The sequence below is a fragment of the Sus scrofa genome, chromosome 6 (assembly GCF_054392235.1).
Source record: "Sus scrofa isolate SSC_HxYL_T2T_F1_AM1 chromosome 6, Sscrofa_HxYL_maternal_Yorkshire_Landrace_v2.0, whole genome shotgun sequence".
Lineage (NCBI taxonomy): Eukaryota > Metazoa > Chordata > Mammalia > Artiodactyla > Suidae > Sus > Sus scrofa.
The window spans coordinates 68112154-68130993 of NC_139388.1; the positions used below are offsets into that span (position 1 = coordinate 68112154).

Genomic DNA, 18840 nt, shown 5'->3' on the forward strand with positions numbered 1-18840 from the left:
GTCACCGCTGGGGAGCGTCGCCAAATATCCACTGGCCGCGCGCGACGCCCGCTGTCACTGCCGGGGAGCGTCGCCAAAAGCCCCGATGTCCCGCCCCCTTCGTCTGAGCGGGCCTGATAACATCCGCGGAAGCCTTCGGACTCCGCGCGCTCCAGCGATCCGGCCGTTAGACAACCGGGGGAGTTGGCAAGCAGCGCTCAGCCGGACCGTGGCGAGAGGAATCGGGGGCGGGGGTAGGGGGCGAGTTGGTGGGCGCGGAAGCGTGCAGGTCTGCGCGGGGCCGTGGCGGCCTCTCCCTGGGCCGGTACTTTGCACTCGCTCCCTAAGCCCGGCCCCGCCTCTGCTCCCCCTGCCGCGGGCAGCCTTGGGAGGCTGCCTGAGCGGGGCGAAAGCGCAGGCGCGACAGCGGCCAGGGGCGTGGTGTGGTCAGGCCGAGTGCGCGCGCGTGCGCAGGCCCACGTGCGCTCCCAACCCGCCTGGCGCTCCGGGGGTCTGGTTCCGACCCGTCTCGCTTCTCCGGGTCCGGCTCGAGCTATGAGCGCCTGCCTGGCTGCGGGCTCGGCGCGGGCGCGCTACCTCGTGTACTTCCAGTACTTGGGCACGGACTTCAAGTATGTCTTCCGGACCTCCCACTCGTTACCGCGACTCCCCCGTGGAGGCCGGCGCCGCGGGCAGCAACCGAGCTCGACCCGGAGCAGCGGACGGCCGACGCCAGAGGGGAGGGCGGGAACTGAGTTAGGACCTCTGTCCTTGGGCCCCAGCCCCCCGGGATGGAACGACCGCCTCTGGCCATGGAGAGCCAGGCGGCCTCAGCTCGCTAACCTCCGCCCGCCTTGCCTGCAGCGGCGTCGCGGCTGTCAGGGGCCCACAGCACGCCGTCGGGGTCCAGAACTACCTGGAGGTGAGCCCCGCCGACCCGCGCCCAGGAGGTAGGAGGGAAACTCCGGGGAGGGCAGATGGGGACCCCTCCCGCGGCCGCTATGTCCTCGCAGGAGGCCGCAGAGCGGCTAAACTCGGTCGTGCCGGTCAAGTTCACCATCTCCAGCCGCACGGATGCTGGTGTCCACGCCCTGAGCAACGCGGCGCACCTGGACATTCAGCGCCGCTCAGGCCAGCCACCCTTCTCCCCTGAGGTCCTGACGGAAGCCCTCAACACCCACCTGAGACACCCAGCCATCCGGTGAGCACTGCCCTGCTCTCCAGAATTTTTGCCCACTATGGGTGGGGAGGGGAGGGGAGAAAGGCCGTTGTTTCTGGACGGAACTTCTTCACAGTTATGAGGGGCATGCCAGGGTGTCGCTGGGACAGGTGGGGGGTCATTGCTGGCCTTGCTTCCACAGGGTACTGCAGGCCTTTCGTGTGCCCAGCCACTTCCATGCTCGCTATGCAGCCACATCCAGGACCTATCTCTACCGCCTGGCTACTGGCTGCCCCAGGCCTGACCATCTGTCTGTGTTTGAACGAAACCGGTGCTGGCCGCTTCGGGCAGAGTGAGTGGATGGGAGAGTGAGTGGAAGGGGTTGCCAGGCCCACCTGGCTGGCTGTTCACTCCTGCCCACTCACCTGGCTCTCTCTAGCTGCTTGGATGTGGCTGCCATGCAGGAGGCCGCCCAGCACCTCCTGGGGACACACGACTTCAGTGCCTTCCAGTCAACTGGCAGCCCGGCCACCAGCCCCGTGCGCACCCTGCGCCGAGCCTCGGTATCTCCCGAGCCCTCCAGCCCCCTAGTTCTCCCCGGGGAGAGCAGGTGAGGAGAGCAGCCTGCATTCTGGCCTGGAGGCTGCAAAGGCTGGACTGAGTCCAGCACCTTCTGTGGCGCTGGACTGGGGGTTCCCTGGACACCCGTCGGGCCTTGGGGGAAGGAGGGGCTGCTGGTCAGCTGAGTGCTGTGGCCCCAATACCCATGAACCTGCAGCTCTGCCCTTCCCTGGGGCTGGGGAGCCTTTCTCTGACGGCTCATGGCCCAACACATGGTTCCTGATGGCCAGCGAAGATTCTGCTGGGGGAGAAGCACCAGGCTGGTGGTTCTACCCAGTCAGGCAGGGGATTGGTTCCACCACCCCCAACACTGTCCTAGGGGCCCGAAACCAGAGGACGGCTACTGACTTCCAGAACCTTCCCAGGTAGGGAAGGAGGCATTTCTGCACAGCCAGCCTCAGATCCTGCTGAGGAGCCCACACCTGGGGCCACACCCTCCGTGAGCTGCCCCAGAGCCCATACCAGGACCCCTGCCCCGGGGGCCTCGTCCCCGCAGCCAAGGCCCCCGGAGGCTCTGCTGTTCCTCCTCTTAGGAATCAGTGGGTTGCTGTTGTCTCCCTTCCACAGACCTGCTCCACTTACCAGGGAGGGGAGCAGACAGAGTGGAGGGCGGAAGGCAGCCTTCACCACGCCCCACCCTGTCCTCCCTGCTGAGGCCGCCCTGCGAGCTGAGGCCCACCTGTCTCTGGTGCCTGTGTCCCCAGGGGGCTGCGGTTCTGGAGCCTGGAGTTTGAGAGCCAGTCCTTCCTGTACAGACAGGTGCGGTCTGCCCTGGGGCTCCCGGGGGGGCCCTGCAGCTCCGGTGGCTACAGTGGCCTCGGCCTTGGCCCACAGGTGCGGAGGATGACCGCTGTGCTGGTAGCCGTGGGGCTGGGGGCCCTGACGCCTGCTCAGGTGAAGATGATTCTGGAGAGCCGGGACCCCCTCGGCAGGCACCAGTCCCGCGTGGCCCCAGCCCATGGCTTGTTCCTGAAGTCAGTGCTTTATGGGGACCTTGGTAAGAGGCGGTGGCCCAAGGAGGTCCCTGCTGGCAGTGACCAGCCCTTCCCCAGGCTGAGTCGTCAGTGGGGGAGGGGCTCTCGGTGGCAGTGCTGTCCCAGCTGCTGGGCATCCAGACTGCCAGACAGGGAAGCCAGAGCCCCAGGCGCAGGGAGGCTGAAAGACCTCGAGCTGGAGACCAGCAGCCCAAAGGCAGGTGGCCTGGAGGAGGTGCCACGGCCCCGCTCCTGACCTGGACCCGTGGGGGAGGGGGGCTCGAACCCCGGGGCAGAGGCAGGGGCCCTGCAGTGATGATGACCTGGGGCCTGTCCACAGGTCCTGCCTCCACACAGCCTCCTGTGCCCTCAGAGTCACAGCACAGAAGTCACAGATGATCCCAATGCCCAGCTGAGGGCAGGGAAGCCACCGCCCACCTCCATACCACCGTGCCCAGCAGGGACAGCCCCGCGTTGTCTGGGGACCACAGCTGCCCCCTGCCTCCTTGTCCCTGCCGCGTGTCCACAGGTGGGCTGCCACCAGGGCGAGGTGCAAGAGACAGGCGCACACACCAGGAAGGAAGCCACCTAGACGGCCTGTGGCAGTTTTACTGGAGATCCTTATCCTGGCACCTTGCCCATGTCCTGGGGTTAGTCCAGAAGTAAAAATAAAAGGAGAAGAGCCCCGAGCCCTGGTTACTTCTTCAGCTAAAGCAGCCAGCCGGGCAGGTGCCTGGTGCCGGGGCTCCCCACAGGGGAAGGGCGTGGCTGGCCGTGGAGGACACAGTGAAGACCCGAGGCGCAGACACAGTCCTGGAGCTGAAGCCAGGGGGCTCCGGCTGGCAGCAGGGCCTCAGGGGGCCTGGGGCAGGCCCTTCTTGAGCAGAGATGTGAGGTAGCTTCCCAGCTCTTCGTCCTGTAGCCAGAGGCAAGCAGAGGCTGCTGGCCCATCCTCCCCTCCCTGACCCACCCTTCCACGCAGCCCAGGGGCATGGGGTGGCCCCCAGCGTGGCCACTCACCTGGTAGGTCCAGGAGACCAGCAGCACCTTGGTGCCTGGGTCCTCAGAGTGGGCAGCAGCCTGGATGAGGATGGACTCCACAGTCACGGAGCCGTCAGGGAGGTGCTGCACGCAGTGGTCCTTGAGGAGGCTGCAGGGGGGCGGGTGAGAGCCTGCCTGGCCCCCCTCCCCCTCCCCCCAGTCCAGAAGGGGCGGCCGCAGCGCCCACCTCTTCAGGTGGCTGTACACGCGCATGGCCATCTCCTGCTCCTTGCGCGGGTCGTGCAGGTGCACGCGGCAGGTGAAGCGCAGCTGGTGCTCGGCCAGGCCCAGCTCCTTGAGGGCCTGCTCTGAGGACACGAGCCGGAAGGTCTGCGGGGCGGGGCAGGTCAGCGATGGCAGGACTGCCCCCACTCCCACCCCCGGTGCCCGCTGGCACACTCACGCTGTCCTTCATGATGAGAGTGCCGTGCAGGAGCCGGGCCTTCTTGGCATCGGGGAGCAGTCCTGGAGGCAGGGCAGTGGCTGGAGCTGTGGGTGGGGCCGGCTCCCAGCAGCTATCTCCCTCGACCCTGGCCGGTGTGCCCTGCCCACTTACCTTGAGCCATCTCCCTCTTCAGCAGCCCCAGCGAGATGCCCACCGGGATGCTGGGGCTCGTGGGCAGTGTCACCGTCTCGCCATTGGCCGGCATGTAGCAGCTGAGTCCTGGGCGGGGAGGGGGTGGAGAGAGCCTGGGTCCAGGCCCACGGACCCTGCCCGAAGTCCCTCTGTTCACCCCCGCGTGCCCCCGCCTGGCTGCCTACGGAATTCCTGCTCAATCTTCTGCTTTAGAAACTCCATCTTCTTGGCCTCGCCGTGCACCAGCAGCACGTTCTCTGGCTCCGCCTGGCCCACCAACTGCATGATGCCCTTGGCGTCCGCGTGGGCACTGAAGGACATGTACTCCACCTGCATCTTGACCTCCAGCTGCAGCGTCACAGCACACAGGCCATCAGCACAGGCGGACGCTCCCGGGGCCCCCACCCACCTAAGAGGGGCCTGGGGCTGGCAGAGGCGGCGCAGACTCACCACCTGCCGCCCCTCCAGCTCTAGCTTGCGCTGCCCGCTGAGGATCTTGTGGCCCACGGTGCCCTGCACGCAGTAGCCAGGCATGATGACCTGCCGGGAGGAAGGGGTGGGCCAACAGCTCCCTGCACACCGCAGGCCTCCTGCCTCCCGGGACACCCCTCCACCCACCGTTTCTGCCAGCTGAACCTGACCCTTGGGTGGGCCCGACCCTTCCAGGACCCCCATAGAGCCAGGCCAGCTCCAGAGTCTCCGCACAAGCCCGCCTGGGCCTGACCACCGAAACTGCATGGGGAGCAGGGGGCCTTCCTGCCTGGCCCTGTCAAGCTCGGACACCCGGACCTAGGGTCCGCGGCCTCCTTCCGACAGCAGCAGTGTCCCCACGCCTGGGGATCCCCTGTCCCTCAGGCTCTCCGGCCCTCCAGGGAGCCCTCACCATGTTCTTCTCATTCCCTGCCCACTTGCGGAAGATCTGGAGCGACTGGCCGGCGTGCAGCATTCCTGGGGTGGCAAAGACAACCTTCGGGGCGGGGGGGGGGAGAGTCAGGGCAGCAGACGCCCCGCCTGCCTCCGAGCCTTCTGCCCTCCTGGTGCCCCCTGCAGGAGGAGCCCCTGCCCAGCGAAGCCCACCCCCCAGCACTGGGCCGCACCATGGGCCCCGGGCTGTCAGCGAAAGCCCGGTCGAAGGCCTTGATGTGCTTGAACTCGAACATGTTCCTCTGCACAAAGGTCTTGCGGATCTTCTGGTTGGTCCAGGGGATGAAGAGCTTGTAGTAGTGGTTGGCCTTCTCCGTCAGGCCCGTGGAAAAGTAGATGGGGGCCTTCAGGTCCATGCGCTCCCTGGGGCCAGGGCGGGGTGCGGTGGGCAGGGCTGCCCGTGGACCCCATAGGCCCTCAGCCCGGCCTGAGTCCAGTGCGAGGAGGGGTGCACCCTGCTGCCTCCCACCCTGGGGCCGGCAGGCCAGGGCTTCCAGAAGCTGTCCCAGCTGCACCTACCAGAAGGTCTCCAGCAGGATGCACAGCTCCTGAGCGCGGCCCAGCGCAAACACAGGGATCAGCACCTGCGGGGGAGGGGAGGGGGAGGGCGAGGCTGGCTCGGACTGGAGCCCCTGGCCATGTGGCCCACCTGCCGAGCCCACACACCTGAGCACGGTGGGGGGCAGCCGCGCCCTGTGGAATCTTCTCGGGGAGCAGCTGCTACAGCCTTGATGGCTGGAGGTCACAGCCAGGCACTGGCGTGCTGGGGGCCCTGCGGACTGCGGGCAGTCCCCACATGTTGCCCCGGGGCCACAATCTATCTGAAGGTGGCCATGGTGGAGGCACTGGCCAGCCCTTCGCTGCATCTGAGACACGAGGAGCAAACGAGCCCCCGGGGGCAGGGTTCTCGGGGGAGCGCTTCCTGCTGATGCCCGAGCAAACCTTCCTCCCTCTGTGCCTGGGGCACGCAGCCGCCCCGCCCCTGCCCACACGCCGGGGGGAGCCCAAGCCCTGCGCAGCCTCACGGGGCCTGCGGTCCCACACCAGCTACCTTCCCGCCACGCTCCACCGTCTCGTGGACCTTCTTCAAGAAGTCTCGCTCCCGGCAGCGCTTGGAGTCGCGGATGGTCGTGGCGTACGTGGATTCTGTGATCAGCAAGTTGGGGCGGCACTTGTCAATCCAGGCGGCTCTAGAACAGGTGCGTGAGGCCAGGAGTGAGCAAGACACGGGCCCCCGCCCTGAGCACAGCCGCAGCCTTCCCGGACCCTCTGGCCGGCAGCCTGCCTTCTCCACACAGGCCCAGGCAGTCGAATGTCACAAGCAGCACAAGGGGAGGACACGTGGGAGACGGCCACGTGCTGACCATGCAGGCACCCGCCACACCCGCAAGGGTCGCTGCACTCCGGGGGGGGGGGGGGCACGGGATGAAACAGAGTCACTGGCCTACTTACCCCAAATGCCGGTCCGGGGTCATGTTATAATCACCCTGGCAAAGAACGTGGCCGTGAGAGGGGTGTCTCCTTCCCTTCCCTGGCCAGGCAGCCCTTCCTGTGCCCCAAGCGCTTCCACTGACCGTGTAGACCACAGACTCTGAGCCCACTTTAATCTGGAACATGGCTGCGCCCAGCACGTGGCCCGCGTAGTAAGCCTTGATCTCCAGCTCATCATCCACCTACGGAAGAGGCTGCACTCAGGTCTGCAGGCTGCGCTGGGCAGACGGGCAGGCAGGTGGTGACCGGGGAGGCGGTGGGCGGAAGTAGGGACATCGTCCCAAGCCTCTCACTACCCATTTTTCACGTATGATGTCCAGTTCATAATCACAAGCAACCACGAGTTCCCATCGTGGCACAGCGGAAACGCATCCGACTGGGAACCATGAGATTGTAGGTTCAGTCCCTGGCCCCACTCAGTGGATTAAGGATCCGGCATTGCTGTGAGCTGTGGCGTAGGTCACAGACGTGGCTCAGATCTGGCATGGCTGTGGCTGTGGTGTAGGCCGGCAGCTGTAGCTCCGATTTGACCCCTAGCCTAGGAACCGCCATACACCATGGGTGTGGCCTTAAAAAAAGAAAAAAGAAAAAAAGACATAAATATACTAGGAACCATAAAACTCTAGAAAACACAGGCAGAACACTGATATAAATCATAGTAATATGTTTTTGGATCTCCCGAGGCAAAGGAAATAAAAGCAAAAATAAACAAACAGAAATGGGACCTAATGAGACTTAAAGCCTCTGCATCGCAAAGGAAAACATTGACCAAAAAAAATACAACCTACTGAATGGAAGAAAACATTTGCAAATTTTATGACTGATAAAGGGTTACTATCCAATATATGTAAACATCTCACACAACCCAGTATCAAAGAGGAACTACCAAAAACAAACCAAAAGGAACAACCTGATTTAAAAATGGGCAGATGACCTGAACAGACATTTTTCCAAAGAAGATGTGTAGATGGCCAAGGGCACATGAAAGGATGCTCACCACAGCTCATCACCAGGAACTTGCGACTCAAAACCACAATGAGGTATCACCTCCCACCTGTCGGAATGGCCACCATCAAAAAGAACACAAGCAACGAATGTTAGTGAGGATGTGAAGGAAAGGGAACCTTCGTCCACTGTGTTGGTGGGACGTAAACTGGTGCATCCGTTGTGCAAAACAGTATGGAGGTTTCTCAAAATACCATACGACCCAGCAATTCCACGCCTGGATATATATCCAAAAGAAAAACACTAATTTGAAAAGAGATATGCACCCCAATGTTCACAGCAGCATTATTTACAATAGCTATGACATGGAAGCAACCTAAGTGTCCACTGACAGGTGAACGGATAAAGAACATGCGGTACATGTACACAATGGAATATTACTCAGCCATAACAAAGAATGAAATCATGCCATCTGCAGCAACACGTATGGACTTGGAAAGCATCGCGCCTAGTGAAATAAGTCAGACAGAGAAAAACAAATACTGTATGATATCACTTATATGTGGAATCCAATCTAAAAATTACAACAGGAGGAGTGCCCATCATGGCTCAGCAGAAACAAATCTCACTAGTACCCACGAGGACACAGGTTTGATCCCTGGCCTCGCTCAGTGGGTTAAGGATCCGGCACTGCTGTGAGCTGTGGTGTAGGTCGCAGACATGGCTTGGATCCCACGTCGCTGTGGCTGTGGTGTATGCTGGCATCTGTAGCTCCAATTCGACCCCTAGCCTAGGAACTTCCATGTGCCAAGGGTGCAGCACTAAAACGCAAAAAAATAAGAAATTGTGAATCACTGTGTGGTACACCTGTTATGTATAATATTGTAGACCAACCGTATCTCAAAAAGAAATCCAGTAGATGGTTTAACAGCACGTTCTATGCAACCAAAAAGAGAATTAGTGAACTAAAATATCTCGAAGAGCATACCCAGCATGACACGCAGAAAGACAAGAGGTTGACGGGGGGCCTGGGGAAGCACGATCCACGTTCTGCCAACCAGAGCCCCCACCGGAGGAGCATATGCCCGGCAGAAGCTGCTGGAAGAACCTGCAGATCCAGGCGGCCTCACACCTGAGTAGGCGCAACAGCTCGAGAACAGGTGGACCTGACAGCACACCTGGCAAATCCACAGGAAAGGACAGAACCCTGCCAGAGCCCGAGCAGAGCTTCTCTTCCAAACAGCAGATGGGAGACACATTTGACGTGCTGAGAGTAACTGCAACCCCGGAATTCTGAACCCAAGAGAAAAGTCCCCCAGCAATAAACCCACTTGGGACAGAAGTTGAGAGCCTTGAGCCTTCATCACCAGCAGATCCGCACTGGCATTCTTCGCCCCAAAGAAAAAGTGAAGCACAGAAAGTGAGAAACAGCCACAGGGGCCAACGGACGTGGCACCCAGCCATCTGACCTCACCGGCGTCAGCGGAAAGGCCCTGCGGGTCTCACATGGCGGGGATTAAAACACATGGAAGCAACAGCCTGGGTCAGGGACTCGTGTCCTGGCCACGGAAAAGGCAAGTCTCAAGCATCCTCGACTTTTGTTGGCATGCTTTGGAATCTCCACCACTAACAGAATCACAGAAGGATATGTAGTTACGAATGAAATAAGGAGAAATCGAATTTTTAGAACTTAACGCAGAAGAAAGCAATAAAGAGAAAAACAGAACAGGCAGGACAAGCAGGAAGCAAGTGCTGAGAGGACACAGCTAAACTCAAAATTCCCTTTTTACGGAGTCCAAATGCGCCACCTAAAGGCCAGGTTATGGAGCTGGCTTAAACCCAGACATGGGCAAGCTGAAGAGCCACACGGAGGATGCGATGCAGAAAGGGTGAAAGTAAAAGAGGGACTCCGACAGACTCTAAGGGCTCCGACCGAAGGCAGGGGAGGGGGGCGCTGAGCTGAACCACCAGAAGGATGCGCACCAGGGCCAGTGCGCCAACAGACAGGAGGCGCCACCTCCCCTGGACGGGGCAACCTGCCTGATAACAGGCAAAACCTAGAGTCTGAGGAGGAACAGACGAGCCCACCATCTCTGTGACGAACGTGACCAAATTCGATGTCACGTGCTCCCTAAAACCCTTTGCTGCCTCCCTACCCGCGCGCAGCAGCCACTGAGCCAAAGCCCGAAGAGCACAGGCCAGTCCCAGCAGCCGCAGGGCTGGCCCGTGCCCACACCCAGGCCCCATGGCACTCAGATGGCACCAGTGCCCCTTGGCCTCCAGCCCACATGGGCACAGGGCTGCGGGGCTGGATGTGGCCGGGGAGCCCCGAGCTCGCCCTCGGCGCGGGCCCCGACCTGCACTGTCTGGTGGAGGTGGACGGCCACCGCCTTCTTCATGCAGTCCTTGATCATCTGGGACGTGAAGAAGTTGGCCTCGCCCTTCTTGTCCACGGCGATCTTGCGGTAGTCCTCCAGCAGGATGGGGCAGATGGCCTGCGTGGGCTGCGTCATGTAGATGGGCCCGTCATAGCCTACCATCTCGCTGAAGTAGGGGAGCGCCCCGCAGTGGTCCAGGTGGAAGTGGCTGGGGGCACAGCGCCGATCAGCCCAGGCCCCCGGCCCCGCCGTACCAGCTCTAGCTCAGGGCGACCACGCTCTCGTTCCTCCGGGGCTGTTGCGCGTCAGGTGCCGCCCCAGGCCCCAAGGGTGAGAGCGAGAGGACAGACCACCACGGGCCTGGGACTCGGTGCCTGAATGTCTAGAGAAGCAACAGCAGGCAGTCCTGCAGGTGCCAGACAGCGTTACAGTCCAAGAGCAACAGAAAGGTGCTCAGGGGCCGCAGGTCAGAAGGGGCCGGGGCAGGTGGTCAGGCAGACCCAGGGGGTGGCACCTGGAGGAGGCCTGGAAAGGCAGTGGGGTGGAGGGAACAGCAGCGCTGCGCCCACCCTCAGGAGGAGTGGACACACCAGGTGAGCCCACCTCGGAGGAGGGACCGAGACCACAGGGCCTCCAGAGCGGCTGGAAATGCAGCTGCCCCAGGCTGGCGGGTCCTTGGGCTGCAGGTGGGGACTAGCAGGAGGCCACTGTGCTCCCCTAGGCCACGTGGCAAAGGCCAGGGTCATTGCATCCCAGAAACGGATGTGTACTGCCGGGGGGGGGGGGGTGCCCCACGCAGCTGGGAAGGGAGGCAGGGGAAGAGCGGGTGAGGACCCTGGGAGGGCCCGTGAGGTCAAGGGCTGGCAGGGGGGTAGGTGGTCGCTGCCTTGGCATCAGTGGCTAAGGGAGAGGAGGCCCAAGAAGCGGCTTAAGCATGCCCTGCGCGGAGCGCCCCACCACCCAAGGGCAAACACCTAGGACCCACGGGGGCCAGGATGCAGCGCGCCAGCCCCAGGGGCAAGCCAGAGAGGCGACGCGGGCGGCACACAGTCCAGCCGGCAGTGCCAGGAGCCCACCTGATGATCACGCAGTCCAGGAAGTCGGTCAGCCGGCCGTGGCGGGTGATGTACGAAAAGTCAGGGAAGCGCCTCTGCAGAGCGGCGGTGGGGGGTGGGGAGCATCAGGCCGAAGCAGGCCCAAGACCCGGGACTTCCATGGCCACCCCCAGGGACGGTGGGGGCGGGAGGCCGGGAATGCAGTGACCTCAGAGCCACCGGCCTCCCACCAACGCCCACCTGCCCAGACGGCCCCCCCTCCAGGGCTCAGGGCCTGACCCCCTGGGCCCGGTCCTGCTGCCAATGGCGCGCAGGAGCGGGCAGGGTGCCGGGCGGCCGCCCGCGGGACTCACGTCGTCACTGAAGCCCATGTGCATCCCGCAGTCCAGCATGACGTTCTTGCCCCCGATGGAGACCAGGATGCAGCTTCGGCCCACATCCTGGCCGGCTCCTGCACAGGGGGAAGCGGGAAAGGTGCTGCCATGCCCTTCCCTCACCCCCGCCCTTGAAGGATGCCCTCCACTTGCTCCAGACCCCCTGAGCGCTCCGGCTGACCTGTGACGGCTGTGTAGACGAGCTGAGGGGACAGCACCTCCGCACGTAGACAAGAGAAACACCCGGGGTGGGAGAGCCGCAAGGCGCCAAGGCCACCACAGGCCCTTCCCCACAGGGCCTCCAGCCTCAGGCCCTGCCATTCACCTCTTTTTATTTATTTATTTGCTTTTTAGGGTCACACCCATTGCATACGGAAGTTCCCAGGCTAGGGGTGGAATCGGAGTTGCAGCACCTGACCTACGCCACAGCTCACAGCAACACCGGCTCCTTCACCCGCTGAGCAAGGCCAGGGATCGAACCTGAGTCCTCGTGGTTACTACTTAGGTTCGTGACCACTGTGCCCAGACAGGAACTCATCAGTCCCCTCTTGAGGCAGCAACCCACCCGCAGCAGACACCCACATCCTGAGACCAAGAGCTGAGTATCGGGTGCTGCACTGTGGTCCCAGCACTCAACACACGCAAAGCCAGGGCTACATCTGAGCTGCGGGGCCCCTGCCCCCAAGAGGTGCCAGCCCCTCCTGGTGGTGCCACTGCAGAGGGATGCCATGTGGCTTTATGTGGCCCCATGTCCCCAAATGACAAAAGCCCCCAGTGCTGTGCCCTCTCGGGGCAGCACCAGCCCAGACTGTAATCTGAGTCCCATTCACGTTCCTGATCTCCAAGCCCTACCGAGATGCTCCAACCCCAGTGGGGCACATCCCAGCCCCCTGATATGGCCATCTGTCACCTCCTCTGGAGTCTGGAGGCCCAGAAGGAAAGGGACACAGTCTTGCAAGGCCTGATGACAGCAAATGACCTGCCTTTCATCTTGAATCTGACCAGCCTCCTTCTGTGGCCACCTGAACCTTGCGTCCACCAGAGTGACCAGGCCACAGCCCAAAGCAGGACACAGGCTGGTCCTCAGAAAGCTTCAGTCACCCATGACAATACAAGGCGATGGCAGCCACGAGCTCGGCCTGTGGGCCTCGGGCAGCCCAGCCACAGGCAGTGGCCTCGCAGTCCCCCACAGGCCTGCTCCTGCCTCCACCATGAGTTCCCGAGGGCAGGGCTCAGCTGCCTGCTTCCTGCTGCACCTCAAGCCCCAAGCCATGACCAGCTCCAAGGTACTGCAGAATTTATGGGAGGGGAAGGGTCCCCCCTTCACAGACAAGGGTGTGAAGTCATGGAGCAGCCCATGGGCACGTGTGACAGTTTTGTGGACTCCAGAGCTCTGCTCCTGGGCATGGGCTGCCTGCTCCCAACAGGACCCACAACAATCCCAGGGAGCAAGGAAAGTGGCCAGAACTGGGCAGGGAAGGGTTGCGGAACAGAGCTTAGGGTGCGCAGGAGGGTGGGGAGGTGGGGACAAAGCAGACACTGTGCCCACAGGGAGCTGGGGTTTCAGGGCGAGGACACAGTGACCACCTAGAGAAGTCTGCACCAGATGAGATGAGCGCCTCCTCAGGAAACAGTAAGACAGGGAAACGGATGGGCACATCCTCCCTGAGAAGACGAATTCCGAGTAGTTTGGAGAAGGACCGTGGGATGGGAGGGCAGCTGTGCAAAAGCCCTGTGGTAGGAGGGATCCGGGAGGGCTCTCTGTATCTGGCCCAGTGACCAGGGACCCTCTGAGGCAGAAACTGGCAACGTATTTCTGCTCTGATGGTGCCAAGGTTAAGTGACACTGAGGGCACTCCAGGTGCAGATCTGGGGTTTAAAAAAAAAAAAAAAAAAAAAAAAGCACTAAAAAGATAGGACTGCTCAGGAATGAGCGGTGAGAAGAGGAACTACATGGAAAAGGGTCAGGCGGGAAGGAGAATCTGCAGAGGCGGGGAGGGCATGGGGCTGAAGCAGCCAGAGGGGACCCTGAGCCAACAGCTAGGAGAGGCCACGCAGGTGAGGACACTTATGGCTGGGTGAGATGTGCGCTCTGACCCAGCAGGCCAGGGGCAAGGGTGTTCACTGCAACTGCCAAGAGCTCTGTGTCCACACTGGGGGCTGGGTGGGCTATTCTGAGGGAGAGCTCACCACAGAAGAAAGGATGTGGAGCTCGGGGGACGGTCTACGGAAGATGCTCCCAGCGCACGCCCCGGGGAAGGAGGCAGCTTCCAGCACAGACCCCACAGGTGCGCAGGGAGGCGAGGCAGCAGCAGCTGGAGAGTTGACCATGAAAATGATAACTTCGGCTGTTTCTAAGACGCGGGATTCTGAGTGATCCTTCCTCCTTCGCACTGTTTTGTACCTTTTGGGCCTTTAAACTGTGCACTTACATCTTTTGCGAAAAGCAAAGTTACCTTAATGTTGCAGCAACCACATAAAACAAGGTCGGGCGGGTGGACTGCAGATAGATACACGGAGGCTGCAGGAAAGCGGACGCCAGACAGACGGGGGACGGGGATGGGCAGGGAGTGGCGAGGAAGCAGAGACAGCAGCGAAGGCGCCCTGAAGCACCGGCGCGCGGGGGGGGGGGGGGGCGACGAGACTGCGGGGGTCCCCGGCCCGTCGAGCCTCCCACTCGCCTTCCTTGCGCGCTCTTGCCGCGCCGCACGCACCAGACCGCCCGCGCCGCACTCACCCAGGGGCGTGACCCTGATCTCGGGCATCCTGAGCGATGGTGGGACTACCGCCGCCCCGCCAGACCCCGGCGCCGAGCCCCTGCTGCGGCCACGCGCACTGACTGGAGGCGACACATTGCGCAGACGCAGCCTCAACTGCGCCAGCTTCCGGTGCGCTCCACGGAAGCGCGGGCGGGCGCGTTGGGCCTTCTGATTGGGCGGATGGCAGCCAATCCTGGGCGGTGGGGCGGGGGCCGGGGGCGGGGCAGCGGGACCTGGGGCGGCCGCGGCGGCGCAGGTGAGCGGCGGCGGCGGCGCAGGTGAGCGGGTAGAAACGAGCTGCAGTCGGTGGCGGGGAAACCCAGCCCAACCGAACCCGGCGGGTGGGCCTGGACCTTGCCGTGGGACCGCGGGAGAGGGCGGCCGAGGACCTGCCTCCCGCACCGGCCCGGACCCGGGGTCCCTGTCCCATCCCTGGGCCTCAGCTGGAGCAGGACCTGCCCAGGTTGGGGACCCCACCTGGTCGGGGATCTCGCGTTCCAGCCCAGCGCCACCTGGAGCCTCCTTCCCAGGCGAGATTTGCAGGACTTCCTGGACAGGGCCTGGCTCACACCCTCTGGACCTGAGGTGTTGGAGGACTGCCCCATTTTCCTTGCTGTCAGCCACAGGGCTCCGGTGCTCATGCCGGCCTCAAGATGAGCCCTGACCTTGGGGCCTGGGCTGCCTCTGGGGGAGCCTTGGCGGTGCCCTGCATCACCTTCCCAGAGTTGGCATGCTGCCCGCCCCGGCTGCATGGCCACTGCCCTTCCTGTTGTTTTCAAGCTCTGAAAGACTCCTGGCACCTCCAGTTAGCTGCTGGCTCAGGTTCTGGGCAGGAAGGCCAGGCCCACAGGATGTCTGGTGACCAGGAAGGGAGCCCTGAGGGCCTCAGAGGCCATCTGCTCCGTGGACAGAAAACCGAAGCCCTGAGAGAGGGAGTCTCTGGAAGTCTCTGGAGTGTCCTCTTCCTGAGGCCAGGCATGGCTGTCTCCCACACCTGAACACAGGGTGAGCTCACCTCCGAGCACTGGGCCTGGCATCAGGCTTGCAGCCAAGCCTGTGGGGCCTGCAGGGCCTCAGCAACCCCTGGGCCCCATCAGATGCTCTCAGCAGTCCAGATGCTGGGCAGGGCAGGGTGTGCTGGCCCATTCTCCCCGAAGATGAAGGGCGGGGTTTTAGGAGAGTGTGTGATCTGCCCAGGCATCCAGGTGTGCTCTCCTGGCTGGGCTCTCACCACAGCTTGGACGGCTGCCCTCCCATGCCTGGCTCCCAGAGCTCCCAGCACCAAGGGTACAGGAACCCCCCAGGCCCAAAGGGACAAGAGCTTGTCCTGGACTTGACGTGAGATACAGCTGGGTCCCCAGGGCCTGTCGGAGCCACACCACAGGGAAGCATGGCACAGGGTGCCCAGAGGTATCCAGTAACATGTGGGCACTGGGATGTTTGTGGAGTGACTATATGTTTGTTTGTTGCTTTTTAGGGCCTCACCTGCGGCATATGGAAATTCCCAGGCTAGGGGTCAAATTGGCCTACACTACAGCAAGGCGGAATCCAAGCCACAACTGCATCCTACACCACAGCTCACTGAAACACCAGATCCTCAGCCCACTGAGCGAGGCCAGGGATCAAACCTGTGTCTTCATGGTCCCAGTCGGGTTCATTACTGCTGAGCCACAGCAGGAACTCCTGGAGTGACTTTATGAATGCCAGCAGAACCCAGAGCAGGACTCTAGCCTGGGGCCCTTCTGGATTCCCTGGGGCTCAGGGAGGGCCTAGGGCTGCCTTCGGAGAGTGGGAAGACCTTTGGTGCAGGGACCTTTGGTCCCTCCTGTGTGGGGCGTGTGCAGTTACCATAGGAGTGAAAGGCTGATGTCTGTCTAGCTGTCCACAAACACTGACCCTGCAGCCTCTGCTCTGGTTGTTGGGATGCAGCTTCAAGCAGGGAAGGGCATGGCCCTCCCACCTCCGTCCACAGTCTGTCTCTCCATGGGGCTTGTCCTTCTACCTGTCATGTTGGAACTTCCTGCCTTTGTTGTTACCCGACACAAACATTGCCCTGCCACTTGGATGTCGCCCCAGTGGGGCCAGGCTCTTGGTGTCACTCACAGAGCACCCAGTGCGTGCCTGGCTCGGAGTGAGGACTCGGCAAATACTTCTCCAGCTGTAGGAACAGACAAATGGGGGGAGGGGGGGAGTGAGACTATAAACAAGTCAGCAAGAAAACCTGAGCCGGAACTCCCGCCGCGGCGTAGTGGGCTAATGACCAGCCTCGTCTCTGTGGCAGTGCCAGTTCAATCCCTAGCCCAGTGCGGGGGATTAAGGATCCGGCGTTGCTGCCACTGTGGCGTAGGCCACAGGTGCATGTTCGGATTCGGTTGCTGGCCCAGGAACTTCGGCGCACCTTGGGTGTGGCTGAAAAAGGAGAAGAAAAAAAACCCAACAACCTGAGCACAGAGACGCCTGTCCCAAGTGAGGTGTGGCAGGGGGTTGACAAGCCTGAGTGACGGGCTGTGTGGCACTGTGGGCCGAGCGCCTGGCAAAGGGCACAGCAGGGCTCAGTATGTCTGCGAGTGTGTAGCACGAGCAGAGCAAGGTGGGCACAGGGCTGACCCACGGCTGGGGCTCACCACGAGCTCAAAGAGGGGAACAGCAGGATCATGGCTGTTTCCTTCCAACTGTCCCTACCCCCACCCCCAGAAATCACGACCCAAAGAATGAGCAGGCTCCCAGCCCGCAGCCTGACCCCGTGTGTTTCAGCTCCTGTTGAAAATGGATGACTTAGACTTCAATCTGAAAATTGTCCTCGTCAGTTTCAAGCAGTGTCTCAACGAGAAGGAAGAGGTGCTCTTGGACCACTACCTTGCCGGCTGGAGGGGCCTGGTCAGGTGCGTGCCCGGGGCCACTGCCCTGCCCTTTCCTGGCCCTTGGTCCCTTGTGTGCTGCCTGCACCTCAGCAGCGCTCGTAGGCGCTTTCCTGCCCTGGCCGGTCAGCTCTTATTGCTCGCCGCCCCAGAGGCAGGGGCGGCCTCCCCCACACCCCAGGCTGAGCTCCTGCTTCCCTGGCACAGGTTCCTGAATAGCCTGGGCACCGTGTTCTCCTTCATCTCCAAGGACGTGGTGGCGAAGCTGCAGATCATGGAGAAGCTATGCAGCGGTGCCCAGCGGGAGCACTACAGCAGCCTGCAGTCCATGGTGGCCTACGAGGTAGGCAACCAGCTGGTGGACCTGGAGCGGCGCTCCCGCCACCCCGACTCAGGCTGCCGGACCGTGCTTCGGCTGCACCGGGCCCTGCACTGGCTGCAGCTCTTCCTGGAAGGCCTCCGCGCCAGCCCCGAGGACGCGCGCACTGCCACACTCTGCACGGATTCCTACAATGCCTCCCTGGCCGCCTATCACCCCTGGATCGTCCGTCGCGCTGTCACCGTGGCCTTCTGTGTGCTGCCCACACGGAAGGCCTTCCTGGAGGCCATGAACGTGGGGTCCCCTGAGCAGGCCGTGGAGATGCTGGGCGAGGCCCTGCCCTTCATCGAGCGTGTGTACAGCATCTCCCAGAATCTCTACGCCGAGCACGCCCTGCTGGACCTGCCCTAGGGGCTGGGAGCCCTGCGGGGTGGGCGTGCCCTAACCCAGAGCTGTGTGGGGGTGGCCAGAACCCAGCAGTCCCGCCATGGAAATTTCTGGGTCCTCCTGCGAACTCGAGCTGGTCCAGAGCCCCTCAGACCCTGCCTCTGGCCGAGGTGCTGGCCGCCTATGCCTCACCCGGCCCCTCCCCCACCGGGCGTCTCATCTTTACCCTCCGCCACGGTGCCCGCATGTCCAGTCAAGTCACCCTTGGTGGGTGAAGTGCAGAAGGCAGGGGAGCGTTCATGGACAAGCTGCCCCTCCCTGGGGATCGAGTGTGAGATGGAGGCGACATCACCAGGCCCAGGATACAGCATCCGTCCAGAGGACGGGCGCCTCCGTACAGCTGGCTGTCCCCTGGACGGAGTACCCCTGGACAGCAGTCAGCACCTCAGGCTTCCCCCTGCCCCGCCTCCTCAGTTAGGGGCCCACATGCCCGTGGCTCTGACCATGGCACCTGGAGCCCTGAGGGGAGGCCTGCCCTGCCTCCACAGCCCTGTGCACGTCGGCTGCCTCCTGCAGCCTCGAGTCTGCACAGCACCACCCGAGAGCCCCCAGAAGCCCAGCACTCTGCTGGGCCAGGCTTGGCCTCTCCCTCCCCAGTGTCCAGCGAGGTGCTGTGTTCCCTTCGTCCCTGACCCTTGCTGCTCTGTCCCCATAGAGCTCAGGAGACCCAGAATGATTTCTTACAAGGGAAGGGGCCTGGACCGCTTTGCCTCTGTGCCAGGCTGCCACGTGGCTGCACCTGTCCGCCATCACTCAGGGCTTAGGCGCCTGTCCTGTCCCGCTGCCTCTTCCGTGTGAGTCCAGGCCCCTGGGTGCCAAGGGGACAGCACCCAGCCTGAGCAGATGTATGTAAGTGCGAGCCTTCAGGGCCCTTTAGAAGCTGTAATACGAGTGATGGCTTTTTCCAAAATAAACTCCACTTACAGAAGTGGCTGCTGC

General features: G+C 62.4%; 3 protein-coding genes across 22 annotated transcripts; 2 read left to right on the forward strand and 1 right to left on the reverse strand.

Annotated features, from left to right (window-relative positions):
- Positions 1-414: 414 nt before the first annotated feature.
- PUSL1 (pseudouridine synthase like 1) lies at positions 415-3422 on the forward strand. Of its 9 annotated transcripts, none has more exons than XR_014806923.1 (8): positions 415-611; positions 844-901; positions 993-1180; positions 1341-1490; positions 1578-2124; positions 2327-2518; positions 2594-2756; positions 3074-3422. XR_014806923.1 is itself a non-coding variant. In XM_005653339.4 (8 exons), exons 1-8 carry the CDS (start codon positions 535-537, stop codon positions 3323-3325), a joined length of 1308 nt encoding a protein of 435 aa, XP_005653396.1. In that variant the 5' UTR covers positions 415-534; the 3' UTR covers positions 3326-3422. The 9 variants fall into 9 exon arrangements, 5 of the variants coding, with proteins under 5 accessions (XP_005653396.1, XP_013851003.1, XP_084818658.1 ...); XR_014806922.1 differs by having other exon boundaries at positions 1578-1748; positions 2594-2950; XR_001307376.3 differs by having other exon boundaries at positions 1578-1748.
- Positions 3310-14395, reverse strand: INTS11 (integrator complex subunit 11). Of its 10 annotated transcripts, none has more exons than XM_003127493.7 (17): positions 14256-14395; positions 11498-11595; positions 11166-11239; positions 10069-10297; positions 6850-6948; positions 6728-6762; positions 6327-6465; positions 5795-5859; positions 5449-5638; positions 5235-5318; positions 4802-4891; positions 4537-4699; positions 4331-4438; positions 4178-4239; positions 3962-4104; positions 3754-3883; positions 3310-3649 (listed from the first exon to the last, which is right to left on the reverse strand). In XM_003127493.7, the coding sequence occupies exons 1-17, from the start codon at positions 14281-14283 to the stop codon at positions 3587-3589; spliced, it is 1800 nt and encodes a 599-aa protein (XP_003127541.3). In that variant the 5' UTR covers positions 14284-14395; the 3' UTR covers positions 3310-3586. The 10 variants fall into 10 exon arrangements, with proteins under 10 accessions (XP_003127541.3, XP_013850979.1, XP_084818628.1 ...); XM_013995525.3 differs by having other exon boundaries at positions 3310-3672; XM_084962502.1 differs by having other exon boundaries at positions 4178-4257.
- Positions 14396-14491: 96 nt separating this feature from the next.
- Positions 14492-18829, forward strand: CPTP (ceramide-1-phosphate transfer protein). Of its 3 annotated transcripts, none has more exons than XM_005653340.4 (3): positions 14492-14533; positions 17032-17159; positions 17343-18829. In XM_005653340.4, exons 2-3 carry the CDS (start codon positions 17044-17046, stop codon positions 17863-17865), a joined length of 639 nt encoding a protein of 212 aa, XP_005653397.1. In that variant the 5' UTR covers positions 14492-14533; positions 17032-17043; the 3' UTR covers positions 17866-18829. The 3 variants fall into 3 exon arrangements, with proteins under 3 accessions (XP_005653397.1, XP_003356155.1, XP_005653398.1); XM_003356107.5 differs by having other exon boundaries at positions 14506-14555; XM_005653341.4 differs by having other exon boundaries at positions 14530-15282.
- Positions 18830-18840: the final 11 nt, after the last annotated feature.